Raw genomic sequence first — 15,207 nt, forward strand, 5'->3', positions numbered from 1 at the left:
TCAGAACCCCCATATCCCCTTCCCTCCTGCCCTTTGCCTTTCCACGCCCTGTTTTTTTTAAAATTTGAGACAGACACTGGGGGTTAACTAGAGCCACCAGGGGCATGACTGGGGGGGGGGGGGGGGGGGGGGGGTAACTAGAGCTACCAGGGGCATGATTGGGGGGTTAACTAGAGCTACCAGGGGCATGACTGGGGGGAGTAACGAGCTACCAGGGGTATGACTGGGGGGTTAACTAGAGCTACCAGGGGCATGACTGGGGGGTTAAAGGAGAAGTCCGGCCAAAATTAATTTTTGATATGTTGTTACTTATGAAAAGTTATACAAATTTCTAATGTACATTAATTATGGGAAATGCACATATAGGGCTATTTCCCTTAATTTAGTAGATCAGGAAGTGTTAGAAATATCTCTGAAGTGACGTCACGACCCAGGGTGTAATTCCTATGGAGTGTCCAGCAGGGGGCGCTCTCTATATAGAAGTCTATGGGACTTTATTGTTTCTATGGGTTTCTATGTAATGTAATGTAATGTAGTGTACAGTGCTTTATTGAATGAATACATCTATGGAATACTTTGGGGAGCAAGTGTCCTTGCTCCCCAAAGTATTGCATAAATGTATTCATTCAATACATTCAATACACAGTAAGCCCGCCGATCCGCCGCATTTCCGCCGCATTCCCGCCGATCCGCCACACGCTGATCCGCCGCATTCCCGCCGATCCGGACCATATACATTGAACTACAGCTCCCATCATCTGCTTCTAGTATAAACAGGTGACGGGAGCTGTAGTTGGGTAATGGATATGACATGCCGCCGGGCGCAGGGGGGAGCCGCTCAGTACACAGCAGCTCTCCCCCCTCCTCCTTCCGTGATAACTTCCGCCTATACCAATGCTGACTCCCTGCCTGGCCGCCGCTCTCCGCTCACATATACCGGCTCCCGGCATCAGCGCGGACACCAGGATGCATCGGGAGCCGGTATGTATGGGGGGGAGAGCGGAGAGCGGCGGCCAGGCAGGGAGTCAGCATTGGTATAGGCGGAAGTTATCCCGGAAGGAGGAGGGGGGAGAGCTGCTGTGTACTGAGCGGCTCCCCCCTGCGCCCGGCGGCATGTCATATCCATTACCCAACTACAGCTCCCATCACCTGTTTATACTAGAAGCAGATGATGGGAGCTGTAGTTCAATGTATATGGTCCGGATCGGCGGGAATGCGGCGGATCAGCGTGTGGCGGATCGGCGGGAATGCGGCGGAAATGCGGCGGATCGGCGGGCTTACTGTGTATTGAATGTATTGAATGAATACATTTATGCAATACTTTGGGGAGCAAGGACACTTGCTCCCCAAAGTATTCCATAGATGTATTCATTCAATAAAGCACTGTACACTACATTACATTACATTACATAGAAACCCATAGAAACAATAAAGTCCCATAGACTTCTATATAGAGAGCGCCCCCTGCTGGACACTCCATAGGAATTACACCCTGGGTCGTGACGTCACTTCTTCAGAGATATTTCTAACACTTCCTGATCTACTAAATTAAGGGAAATAGCTCTATATGTGCATTTCCCATAATTAATGTACATTAGAAATTTGTATAACTTTTCATAAGTAACAACATATCAAAAATTAATTTTGGCCGGACTTCTCCTTTAACTACAGCTACCAGGGGCATGACTGGGGGGGGGGGGGGGGTTAACTACAGCTACCAGGGGCATGACTGGGGGGGGGAGGGTTAACTACAGCTACCAGGGGCATGACTGGGGGGGTTAACTAGAGCTACCAGGGGCATGACTGGGGGGGGGGGTTAACTAGAGCTAGCAGGGGAATCAATAAGAGGTTAACTAGAGCTACCAGGGACATCAATAAGGGGTTAACTAGAGCTACCAGGGGCATGACTGGGGGGTTAACTACAGCTACCAGGGGCATGACTGGGGGGGTTAACTACAGCTACCAGGGGCATGACTGGGGGGGTTAACTAGAGCTACCAGGGGCATGACTGGGGGGGGGGGGTTAACTAGAGCTAGCAGGGGAATCAATAAGAGGTTAACTAGAGCTACCAGGGACATCAATAAGGGGTTAACTAGAGCTACCAGGGGCATCACTGGGGGCTAACATCAGCCATCAGGGACATCGCTGGGGGTTAACATCAGCCACCAGGGGCATCACTGGGGGTTAACATCAACGACCAGGGAATCACTGGGGGTTAACATAAGCCACCAGGGGCATCACTGGGGGTTAACATCAGCCACCACGGGCATCACTGGGGGCTAACATCATCCACCAGGGACATCGCTGGGGGTTAACATCAGCCACCAGGGGCATCACTGGGGGTTAACATCAACGACCAGGGAATCACTGGGGGTTAACATAAGCCACCAGGGGCATCACTGGGGGTTAACATCAGCTACCAGGGGCATCTCTGAGGGTTAACATCAGCGACCAGGGACATCGCTAGGGGGTTAACATTAGCAACCAGGGTCATCACTGGGGGTTTATTAGGACTACCAGGGTCATCACTGGGGGTTAACTCTTACTACCGGGCATCACTAAGGATTCACATCAGGTACTAGAGGCATCACAGAGGGTTAACTACAATAGCAGAGGCATTAGGGGAACAATACTTTGCCGTGCCCCGGGTGCTGCTAATCCATGCTATAAACTGCGGCGCACAGTATGCGGCCCTTGAATGATTTCATTAATGCCCGACTGGCCCTTGACAGGGAAAAGGTTCCCCACCCCTGCTCTAGAAGAACAATATATCAATGTGCACTCCTTGCCCTATGATAGGATGGTATTTTCACTACATTTTGCTGATGGAACCTTTTTGCTGATTTCCTTCAAGAAAGGCAGGGCATGATCTAGAGGCCATGCAGGCAGGGTTGAAAGAGAGATGGGCTGGATGGAGCTGGGCTTAGAAACAAATGGGTGTAGGCCTAGGGCATTGGAGCATATAGGCCCTGTTACACAAAGAGATTATCTACCAAATCAGGCAGATATTTTCATTTTTAAGGCTATGTTCACACACTGTTGAAATGTAGTGGATGGCCATTATTTAATGGCAAATAACGTCTGTTATTTGAAAACAACGACCATTGTTTTAAAATAACGGCAATTATTTGCAATTAAACAGTGTGTCCAATTAAAGATGCACTGGATATGCACCCTCCTAAATTACTTGAAAAAATATTTGATTTTAAAATCATCATTTTTTTTTGGCTTGTCAATCATAATTGAGAAATGTGTCAGACAAAACTCAATAGAGGAAGATCTATGCAGTTTAAACTTTAAAGGGATTCTGTCAGAGCGCAGAAGCTGTGAATCCAGTTCTGAGATGAGATTAAATGCTCACTATAGTCCCTCCTCTAGTCCCTCTGCAGTCACTTTGTTTGCTTCTGACTCTCTCAAGTCAGTCCCTGACTTTCTTCTCAAGACAAACTGTATTAGACCTGGCTGGAAGCCTACTTTGGTCCTAGTCTATGGGGGACTATGGGGTCCTTGTGCATTGTATCCTGCCAGACAATACTTTTTGCTATATATGAAGCAGACAATTCTGCTTTTGATCATTTTTTGAGCAGATTGAGATGTTTGCTCTAGGTTCACATGAGCATAATTCTCCCCTCCTATTCTCTTTCTTTAAAGCGACTCTGTACCCACAATCTGTCCCCCCCAAACCACTTGTACCTTTGGATAGCTGCTTTTAATCCAAGATCTGTCCTGGGGTCCGTTCGGCAGGTGATGCAGTAATTGTCATAAAAACAACTTTTAATCCTGCAGCGCTGTGTAGGGCTTACATTTGTATATGCATTGAGCTGGCACCACCTCTCTGTCCTTCCTCCCCACCCTCCTCATCATTAGGATGATCCAGGAACATTTACTGCTGTTTGAGCTTTGCACAGGTGTCTTAACGATCCAGCCTATGTACATTATACACACAGGTGGGGAATAGGAAGCAATCTGCTTGGAGCATTCCTAATGATGAGGAGGGTGGGGAGGAAGGACAGAGAGGGTGTGCCAGCCTAATGCATATACAAATGTAAGCCCCTGCCGTTAGACACAGCGCTGCAGGATTAAAAGTTGTTTTAGGACAATAACTGCATCCCCTACCGAACGGACGCTAGGACAGATCTTGGATTAAAAGCAGCTATCTGAAGGTACAAGTGGTTTGGGGGGTCAGATTGTGGGTACAGAGTCGCTTTAAATTATGGATATGCAATTATAAGGCGCATCACTAATACCATAAAAATTATGAGTTATATTGTATGATAAAAAAAGTCCATTACTAGCAAAAGGGTTCAAAGTGCAATAAATGCAATACGACATGCACAAATTAAACAAATGTATGATACAAGCTAAAAAGATCTATGATCATATATTCAGTGAACACATTAAGGAACAAAATCACAAAAGTTCCAAAAATACAGCTAACCCTACCACAAGAAGAAGCACCTTTGCCAGCCTAACATGGGGGACCTTGACTGCCAAGTTCAAGTCTGTGCCCGAATCCACGTGTTTGGTGTCACAATTCTAGTCACAGACAGTGTTGAAAGAATTGTTGAAAGGCTGCTGAGCTGACAGCTCAGCAGCCAATCAGTAAACTTTACTGCGTCATGCCTTACAGGGCATTACTGTGATTAGTTGGGCAGGACATGTGTCCCCGTTGTATAATAGCAGTGGTCACATGTCCTGCCGCCATTCTGGCCTGTCTTGGCCAGTGCTTGACTGGCTAAGCGGCCTGTTAGTGCAGAGACTGGAACAGAAGGCAGAGCTACAGACACAGAGGAAGGCCTTGGAGGACAATAGGGAATGTGGTATAATATTTTATTATTTTATATTACAATCATCAGCCTGTCATTGCTGTGGCTGTGCCTGAGTAATTGATAAAAGTATTGGGCCTGTCACGCAACCTGTACCTGTTTAAAAAAACAACAAAAAGATTTACTCCATTAAAGGGGTTATCCAGTGTGGGGGCACTTTTTGGGGGGGACCGGGGAGGAGGTGGCTGAAATAAAAGACGTCCACTTACCTCCCCGGTTCCAGCGGCAGGTCCCGCATCACGGCGCTCCGGTGCCCGGTTCCCGGACGCTTCCTGGTGTCTCACGCCACCCGAGACATGACGTCTCAGGGACGCTCAGCCACTCAGTGAAGGAGGCGGGATCCGAGTGGACTTCAAACGGATCCCGCCTCCTTCACTGAGTGGCTGCGCGGCCCTGAGACGTAGCGTCTCGGACGGCGTCAGACACCAGGAACCGGGGAGTTAAGTGGACGTCTTTTATTTCAGCCACCTCCTCCCCGGTTCCCCCAAAAAAGTGCCCCCACGCTGGAGCACCCCTTTAAGGAAAACAGAGCGGGGCTGCTTGAGAAAAGTTTGGGGCCACTGGCACAGTCTTGGCCAGTTTATTTAAAAAACAAACCTCCCATTGAGTTAGTGGTCCGTCCACCTGCACTAGTTGAAGATCTGCAATACACTAATGTCCAAACACTTATGATAGAGTTTGAGAACCATCAGTAGGGTACCATCACCTGACATGTCTGACGATGATGAAACCTAACTGCGGAGGACATCTGAGGCTCCCTGTGCTCCCTCTTCTGCTACTGTTGTTTTAATCTCTTAAGCACTCTACCCAGTGACAGGCTCACCTGTCTACCCTCAAAAAGAAGATGTTGATGCAGCAGCAACAACACAACCACCAGCGTAACCAACCATGACCACACCATCCTGGGTAAGTGAGCTGGTTTCTTCCACTAAACCCTGGAAAGAAAGTGAAAATACACCCCCTCATACCAAAAATCCCTGCTTCTAAACAGGAAAATTGCTAAACTGCTTTCCTTTGAAATGCTCACATTTGGGATGATGGAGACGGACAGTTTTGATAAACTAATGGCGTGGATGTCCAGACGGGCACCAAGTTAAGGAGAAGATACAGTGTGTGCTGTCCAATGCGATCAGTGCTCAGGTCAACGTTACCACCAATATGTGGACAAGTAAGCACAGTCAGGGATGTCACATCTCCCTAATTGCCCACTGGGTGAATGTTGTGAACGTTGGGCCTGAACGGTTGTGACACATATCTTGCCAACACTCAGAATTGCTGGACAGCAGTCCTTGTCCCCTTTTACCTCCCCCTCCCCCTCTGCTTCCTCCTCTGTCACCTCCTCATCCAGCCAGCATAGCCCATGCACCAATTATTTCAGCATAGCTAGACACCTCTAGTGCACAAGTTTGGAGAACAAGAATATGACTGCACCTCTCACACATGTTTGATACTAAAGCTTTTCAGCTTCATTAAAAACCAACATTAGAAACATAGAAACATAGAAGATTGTCGGCAGAAAAAGACCACTGGGTCCATCTAGTCCGCCCTTTTAGTATTTTCTTTCTTATTATCTTAGGATAGATATATGTCTATCCCAGGCGTGTTTAAATTCTGTTATTGTAGATTTACCAACCACCTCTGCTGGAAGTTTGTTCCAGGTATCTACTACTCTTTCAGTAAAATAATATTTTCTTTCATTGCTTCTGATCTTTCCCCCAACTAACCTCTCACTGTGTCCTCTTGTTCTTGAGCTCAGTTTTTTACTAAAAACACTCCCCTCTTGAACCTTATTTAGTCCCTTAACATACTTAAAGGTTTCAATCATGTCCCCCCTTTCCCGTCTTTCCTCCAGACTATACAGATTCAAATCTTTAAATCTTTCCTGATATGGTTTATGCCTCACACCCTCCACCATTTTTGTAGCCCGTCTTTGGACCCGTTCTATTTTATCAATGTCCTTTTTTAGGTGAGGTCTCCAGAACTGGACACAGTATTCCATATATGGCCTCACCAGAGCTCTATACAGCGGGATCACAATCTCTCTCTTCCTACTGGTTATACCTCTAGCTATACACCCCAGCATACGATTTGCTTTCCCCACCGCCTGGTTGCACTGGTGACTCATTTTAAGGCTGTCAGAAATCATTACCCCTTAATCCTTCTCTTCTGAAGTCTTTTCCAACACAGTACTGCCGATGTGATACTCGGATAGAGGATTCCTCCTCCCCAAGTGCATTATTTTACATTTGGAAATATTGAACTTCAATTTCCACTGTTTGGACCACTTATCTAGCAAAGCTAAATCATTTTCCATATTACTGACACCTCCAGGAATATCCACCCTATTGCACACTTTTGTGTCGTCAGCAAACAGACAAACTTTACCTACCAACCCTTCTCCTATGTCACTTACAAACATATTAAAAAGAATAGGACCCAGAACAGACCCTTGTGGCACACCACTTGTAACCAGTCTCTGCTCAGAATATACACCATTAACAACAACCCTCTGATATCTATCCTTCAGCCAACCACAATTCCACTGAACTATCCAGGGATTTAGTCAAATTTTCTCCAACTTCTCTATCAGCTCTTTATGGGGAACTGTATCAAAAGCTTTGCTGAAGTCCAGATAGGCGATATCCACAGCACCATCTTCATCCAGCACTTTTGTGGCATAATCAAAGAAATCAATGAGATTAGTCTGACATGATCGGCCCTCAGTAAAGCCATGCTGGTTTGGATCCATCAAATTGTTGATTCTTAGGTGATCCATTATCTTCTTTTTTAGAAGAGTTTCCATCATTTTCACTACTACAGATGTCAGGCTCACTGGCCTGTAGTTACTGGGCTCTTCTCTATTCCCCTTCTTGTGGATTGGTATAACATTGGCTGTTCTCCAATCATCGGGGACATCTCCTGTTAGCAGGGATTGGTTATACAGATCTGTCAGGGGGGCAGCAATCACAGATCTGAGTTCTTTAAGAACCCTGGGATGGATCCCATCTGGACTCATCGCCTTATTCAGCTTTAAACGGGCAAGTTCCTCTGCAACATTAAAAGTTAGTATTTAATTTGATCAAACCATATTGCCTCATGTACCATGTGCAGATCTTCTGATAAACATGAGTTCCTACTCTAACAATGGTGCAGTGTCAGTCGGTGTTGGTTGGTGGCCATCGCCTCTGCTCTGTCTGCGGTGCGACCCTGGGGGCTTGGTGCTGCGACATTGGGGTTGCCTCCTGTGGGTGCTAGCTTTGCAGTGGTGATGGTCACCAACCAACACCACACCATTGTTAGAATAGGAACTCATGTTTATCAGAAGACCTCCACATGGTTCACAAGGCAAGATGATTTGATCAAATTATATACTAACTTCTGATGTTGTTTTTTTAATGTAGCTGAAAAGCTTTAGTATTAAACATGTGTGAGAGGTGCAGCCATTTTCTTATTCTCCAGGCTTGTACTAGATACCTCCAAGGCATTTGGTCCATGTGATATTTTATTTATTGCAGTTGGATTCCTATGCTAGTAATGTACTTTCTCACTTTTTGATTATACAACATTTATCTCCTTTTTATGCAAATAATGTTGTGTCTGAGCACTGGATTTTTTTTCTTATTGGTGTGGTTTAGCAGGTTACCATACTCTAAGAGCAGATCACCTATTTAGATTTAAGGCCACATTCCCCTATCCATAGCACTGTCCGCATTTGCAGACCCGCAGCTACTGACAGCACCACAGATGTGCACCCACAGCCATCCACATTAGCACAGACCCATTCATACAGAGCAGAATTTTGTGCTAGCCTTAAGACTAAGTACCTACCAACATGTTGCATTTTGTCTGAAGGTGATAAGAGCATGTCTATAATAAAGTTAATCCCAATGTTTTCTGACATTGCTTTTTGTTGCTTCCACGTTTGTCCTGCCAGTGCCCAAAGAGTTGTACTACCTTGTTCTCTCACTTCCAACTGAAACACCTGAAAAATTAAGTATAACAAAAGATTCCAATATTTCCAAACTTCTGAGTAACCATTAAAAAGGGTAGATAGACTCTGGATGTTTACATATGGGATTTGCATGCCGGAAATCCATTACATTTGCAAGCCTTTTATATGAAATTTAAAGAAAAAAAAAATGCACAAAGAGAAGTCCCATGAAAGCGCAAAAACTGCAGGCAGGCTGGTGGGGGCAGGAAAATAATAAATAACTGAACTCACCTGTCCCAGTACCTCCGATGCACTGGTCCTGGGTCCCGTTCACATCAGCCGGTAAATTGCAGCTCTGCTAGGTGCAACTTTATGACCCCAGCTGAGTGGAGCAGGGCACCATCCCAGTCAGTGACTGGCTGAACGGGAGATGACGTTTCAGCTGGTGAAGCGGGGTATGTGACGTACCGGTTTCCAGCTGAAGCTGATAGCTGACTGCTGTGAACGGGACCTGGAAGTGGTGCATTGGTGGCACTAGGACAGGTGAGTTCCGGTCTTTACTTTTTTCCTTCTCCTTTAAATGTGCAGCATGTAAATTCATGCTGCAGAAATGTTGGAAAATAATTGCAGATTTAATTGTGTTGAACAAAAGGGGAGCATTTATGAAGACTGGTGTATGAGTACACTGGTCTTAAAGGGATACTGTGGAGAAATTTTTTTTTCTGGTTTCTGGAAAGTCTGGTTTCAGAAAGTTATGTAGATTCGTAATTTTCGTCTATTTAAAAATCTCCAGTCGTCCCATAGTTATTCAGCTGCTGTATGTCCTGCAGAAAACAGTGTCTTCTTTTCAGTTTGACACAGTGCTCTCTGCTGCCACTTCTGTCCGAGACAGGAACTGTCCAGAGCAGTAGCAAATCCCCATAGAAATCCTCTGCTGCTCTGGACAGTTCCTGTCTCAGACAGGTTCCAGGTGTAAATCATGATAAATCTGGTGCAGGAGGAGGCCATGCCTCCTCCCCACCTTGCCACACACCCCTGCACGCTGATTGGTTCCCTGTTATCAGTTCCCTGTTATCAGTGTGTAGCAGGGTGACAAGTAAAAGAGCAGCACATACAAAGAATATACAATACTCAAACACAGTTTAGTGCTAAGCAGGGCATTAATTAATTACACAACAACCTCATATATAAAGTAGCTGGGACACTGCACATAGTACAAACGTATTTAATTGCAGATTTACAAACTTGAATCACAATGCACCATAAATTTAGCGTTGTGGAGTTCAGTGCAGAATCACTACAGATACATAGCAAAATTCACAGCTGCAGATTTAAATGCATTGAGATTTTTTTTTACTTTGTCTAAATTCAAGATCTTCAGTGAAAAGAAAAATTGGTGTTTCCCTTACGTCCTCAGCAGCAGCACAAATGGGGGAAGATCCTATCTTCCTGCAATGGTAGGACAGATGGTACTAATAAAAGAAAATTGATTAGGAGCCCTATAAGAAGGCCATACAGACCTCTCCTCCTTGTGTTTTTTTTCTGTCCTCCTGTGGGACAGGTGGTAGGAGAGGGAAGCAGGCTCAGGCCTATGTTTGTGTCTGGCTTTCCTTTCCAATGATTCTTCCTTTCCACATGGTCGTGTGGAGAGGGGGAGTTTATAAAAAATGTAGTTTTTTCCTGCTCTGCTGTATCAGAGAGGAGATTTACTTTTTAGTAGAGCTATCACTCAGCTTCTCTGCTGTATGAAGCCGCTGTGTGAGGGAAGCCATGAAGCTGCTGCAGTAAGTATCATGGTGCTGTCAGATCTGTGTCCTCACCTGGGCAGCTGCTGCAGTAAGTATCATGGTGCTGCCGGATCTATGTCCTCACCTGGGCGGCTGCTGATGTTTCTTTATACTTCAGCAAGGTAAAATATGCTGCTTTTTCTTTTTGAGCTGGAAGCCTGGCCTGTGTGTCAGGAGGATAATTGTGTGTGTGTGTGTGTGTGTATATATATATATACATATATATATATATATATATATGTGTGTATGTATGTAGGTTGTATGAGGCTTTTACGCCTCAACTGTTTCGTGTTTCAATATCTTTCACTTTTAACATTTGTTGTGCAAGTCCTGTTAGACTGCTTCACTATATGAGTGACCTATGTAACTATAGTGTGTATACAGGAACACAGCTTTAGAGCTGCTAGTTGTGTATTTAGTACACCTGCTGTCTCATTATTTTCTCCAGTACTGCTACAATGAAGCTATGAAACTGCGTGTGTGTGTGTGTGTGAACACAGCCCTAGAGCTGCTAATTGTGTACACCTGTTGCCTCATTACTCCTGCTGCCTGATTACTTTCTATAGTACTGCTATCAGATGATGCAGTGAAGCTCTAAGGGTACAAACACACACACCGTATACGCAGCGTATTTACTGCTGCGATACGCAGCAGATACGCAGCAGATACGCAGCAGATTAGATCTAAATAACTGAACACAGCATCAAATCTGCACCATCAAATCTGCTGCAGATCTGCTGCGTATTTGCTGCGTATCTGGTGTGTGTGTTTGTACCCTAAAACTGTATGTGAATACAGCCCTAGAGCTGCTAATTGTGTACACCTGTTGCCTCATTTCTTTCTATAGTACTGCCATCGGATGATGTGGTGAAGCTATAAAACCGTGTGTGTGTTTGTGTGTGCACACAACCCTAGAGCTGCTATTTGTGCATTGTGAACACCTGCAGCCTGATTACTTTCTATAGTACTGCTACCAGATGATGCAGTGAAGCTATGTAATTGTGTGTGTGAACACAGCCTTAGAATTGTAGTTGTGTACTGTGTATACCTGCTCTCTGATTACTTTTCCAGTATTGCTATCAGATGATACAGTGATCATGTGGAGCTTCTGTGTGCTGACATTTTAAGAATGCAGTGAAGCTTCTGTGTGTGAACACTGTCTTAGAATTTAGTCGTGCACTATGTACACCTGCTGTTTAATTACCTTCACTAATACTGCTATCAGATGATGGTTATCATGTGGACCTTCTGTGTGCTGCTATTTAAGAATGCAGTGAAGTTATGAAGCCACTATGTGTGAACACTGCCTTAGAATTGTAGTGTACTGTGTAACACCTGCTGTCTGATTTCTTTCACTATACTGCTATCAGATGATGCAGTGCCCTATGAAGCTACTGTGTGTGTGAACACAGCCTTGGAGTCTGAAGTTGTGTACTTTGTAACACCTGCTGTCTCATTACTTCCACTAATACTGCTATCAGATGATGCAGTAGACATACAAGACTACTGTGTGTGAATACAGCCTTAGAGCTGCTGGATGTGTACTGTGTAACACCTGCTGTCTCATTACTTCCACTAATACTGCTATCACATGATAATACTGCTATCAGATGATACAGTAACCATATAGAGATATATGTATGAGCAGATGCTTAGAGCTGCTGGATGTGTACTGGATACACCTGCTATCTGATTACTTTCCCTAATACCGCCATCAGATGATGCAGTGATTCTATGGAGCTTTTTTGTGCTGTTCCAGTGCTGCTATTTAAGAATGCAGTAAAGCTACTGTGTGTGAACATGGCCTTAGTACACAGATGTACACATCTACAATCCTATCTGATTACTTTAGTACTGTTATCAGATAATGCAGTGACCTATGAAGCTACATCCTTAGAGATGCTGGATGTGTACTGTGTATACCTGCAGTATAATTACTCTGTAATACTGTGTACAACTGCTGTCTAGTTACTCTCTGTAATACTGATATCAGATGATGCAGTGACCCTATGGAGCTTCTGTGTACTGAAGGATGCAGTAAAGCTATGAAGCTGCTATGTGTGAACACCGCCTTAGGATTGCCGGTTGCATATTCAGTGCACCTGTGTGTCTGATGAACAAAGTTTAACCTTGTTAAAAAAAAAAAATCTTATTAATTTTCAAAAATAAATAAATAAATAAATTAAATAAATAATTGTCTCTTACTACAGTTGAGCAGTATAATTGGCTGCCCAATCCCCGCAGTTTGGAGACTGGTCCTTCGTTGTAAGGGGGCAGATGTTCACTCCAATATAAAGATAGTTGGATCTGTATTGAACATTCTCATAAAAGTCGTTTTTTTTCTTATGATCAGGTCCATTATCTGCCCCAGTCTAATAAGAGGAGAAGGAACTTTTACTTTTGTTCCCCATTCCGTAGGAATTCTAGTATGGAAGGTAAAGGAAAGAATCCTGCACAAGAAGGACCAGACATCTCGGAGGCCTTGGGGATGGGAACAAGAACTTGTGACTACGTCTTTTCTGACTATTTATTTCCATAATGAGAGAGGTCTGTACCAGTGTTATATGATAGGAAAGGCTACTATATTGAATTTCACAATCTCAGGAAGGTGCTGTATGTGGGATCTATGATCTGTGGGTCCCTCCTAGAGGGATGTTATGTGACCAGGTATACCTGCATGTACCCAGGGCCTTTTCTATAGGCGGGCGGGGCGCCGACAGCTAGGGGGCGCTGGTGTCACCCGCGGCCGAACGCCCGCCCGTCCGCCCCATCATCTGCCCCTCTGGCCGCCCCTTTGTCTACCCCATCACCTGCTGTGGCGCCGCCCGTCCGCAGCTCTGCTCAGCTTGAGGCCCGGAGGCTGCATTCTGCCTCCAGCCACAAGAGGCCGCTGTCTCCCCCCAGAGCTCCAGCACAGGAGTGACGTCACTCCTTTGCTGGAGCTCAGAGCCTGGAGAGAAGACGCGGGACACAGGACCTGCTGTGCTGCATTAAGGTGAGTATAACTGTTTGTTGTTTTATACAGAAAGCCTGGGGAAATGCCTACATAGGGAGATAGGGGGGGGGGGAGGGGGGATACCTACATGGGGGATGCCTACATAGGGAGGGAGGGGGGATACCTACATGGGGGATGCCTACATAGGGAGATAGGGGGGGAGGGGGGATACCTACATGGGGGATGCCTACATAGGGAGATAGGGGGGGAGGGGGGATACCTACATGGGGGATGCCTATATATATATATATATATATATATATATATATATATATATATATATATATATATATATATATAGGAGGCATCTAACAGGGGGGATGCCTATATATAGGGGGGGCATCTAACAGGGGGGGATGCCTATATATATAGGGGGGGCATCTAACAGGGGGGATGCCTATATATATATAGGGGGGGCATCTAACAGGGGGGATGCCTATATATATATATATATGGGGGGATCTAACAGGGGGGATAGCTACATGGGGGATGCCTACATGGGGGGGATCTAACAGGGGGATGCCTATATATATATATATATATATATAGGGGGATCTAACAGGGGAGATGCCTATATATATATATAGGGGGGGATCTAACAGGGGGATGCCTCTATATATATATATATATATATATATATATATATATATATATATATATATATATATATATATAGGGGGGGGATCTAACAGGGGGATGCCTCTATATATATATATATATATATATATATATATATATATATATATATATATATAGGGGGGGGATCTAACAGGGGGATGCCTATATATATATATATATATATATATATATATATATATGGGGGGATCTAACAGGGGGATCCCTATATATATATATATATATATATATATATATATATATATATATATAGGGGGGATCTAACGGGGTATGCCTATATATATATATATATATATATATATAGGGGGGGATCTAACAGGGGGATATGCCTATATATATATATATATATATATATATATATATATATAGGGGATCTAACAGGGGGGATGTGTGTGTGTGTGTGTGTGTGTGTGTGTGTGTGTATATATATATATATATATATATATATATATATATATATATATATATATATATATATATATATATATATATATTATATATATATGGGCGTAACTAGAAATGGCTGGGCCCCACAGCAAACTTTTGATTGGGGCCCCCCCCTCCTCGACCAACCACTATGCCATCAACACACCCAGCTCTACACAGGTTCTATACACCATATAAATTACACTGCAGTTATATTAAGTGACTCACAGGGGACGCCTTCTCTCATTAGAGTTGTTTCCTTTTCATTTTCTTCTCCATCTGTCCTGGGCCATTATAAGAACTCCGAGCCACAAATCCACAGAATCTGCCAGACAGACAAATTAGGCTCTGTGTAGACAGCTTATAGATTGCCCCTTGTTCAGTCCTCCATATAGATGGCCCCATGTGCATCTACTATAGTAGAGATCCCCCTCTGTGTAATCCATTTATAGTAGATGACACCCTCTGTGCATCACCTATATCAGAGGTAGGGAATCTCTGCTCTCCAGCTTCTGCAAAACTACAACTCCCATCATGTATGGACAGTCAAAAATAAAGCTGTAGTTTTGCATTAGCTGGAGAGCCAAGGTTCCCTATCCCTGCCCT

The 15,207-nt window shown here is 44.4% G+C and overlaps 1 protein-coding gene across 2 annotated transcripts in view; it reads right to left on the minus strand.

Moving 5' to 3' along the window:
* ANKAR (ankyrin and armadillo repeat containing) overlaps nt 1-15,207 on the minus strand; it is a 112,741-nt gene that overhangs the window by 26,642 nt on the left and 70,892 nt on the right. For both annotated transcript variants that reach the window (XM_069983530.1, XM_069983529.1), the window contains one exon: nt 8,655-8,808. In XM_069983530.1, the coding sequence (XP_069839631.1) occupies nt 8,655-8,808 (154 nt within the window). The remainder of the gene's footprint in view (nt 1-8,654; nt 8,809-15,207) is intronic.

The sequence above is a fragment of the Dendropsophus ebraccatus genome, chromosome 9 (genome assembly GCF_027789765.1).
Source record: "Dendropsophus ebraccatus isolate aDenEbr1 chromosome 9, aDenEbr1.pat, whole genome shotgun sequence".
NCBI classification, from domain to species: domain Eukaryota; kingdom Metazoa; phylum Chordata; class Amphibia; order Anura; family Hylidae; genus Dendropsophus; species Dendropsophus ebraccatus.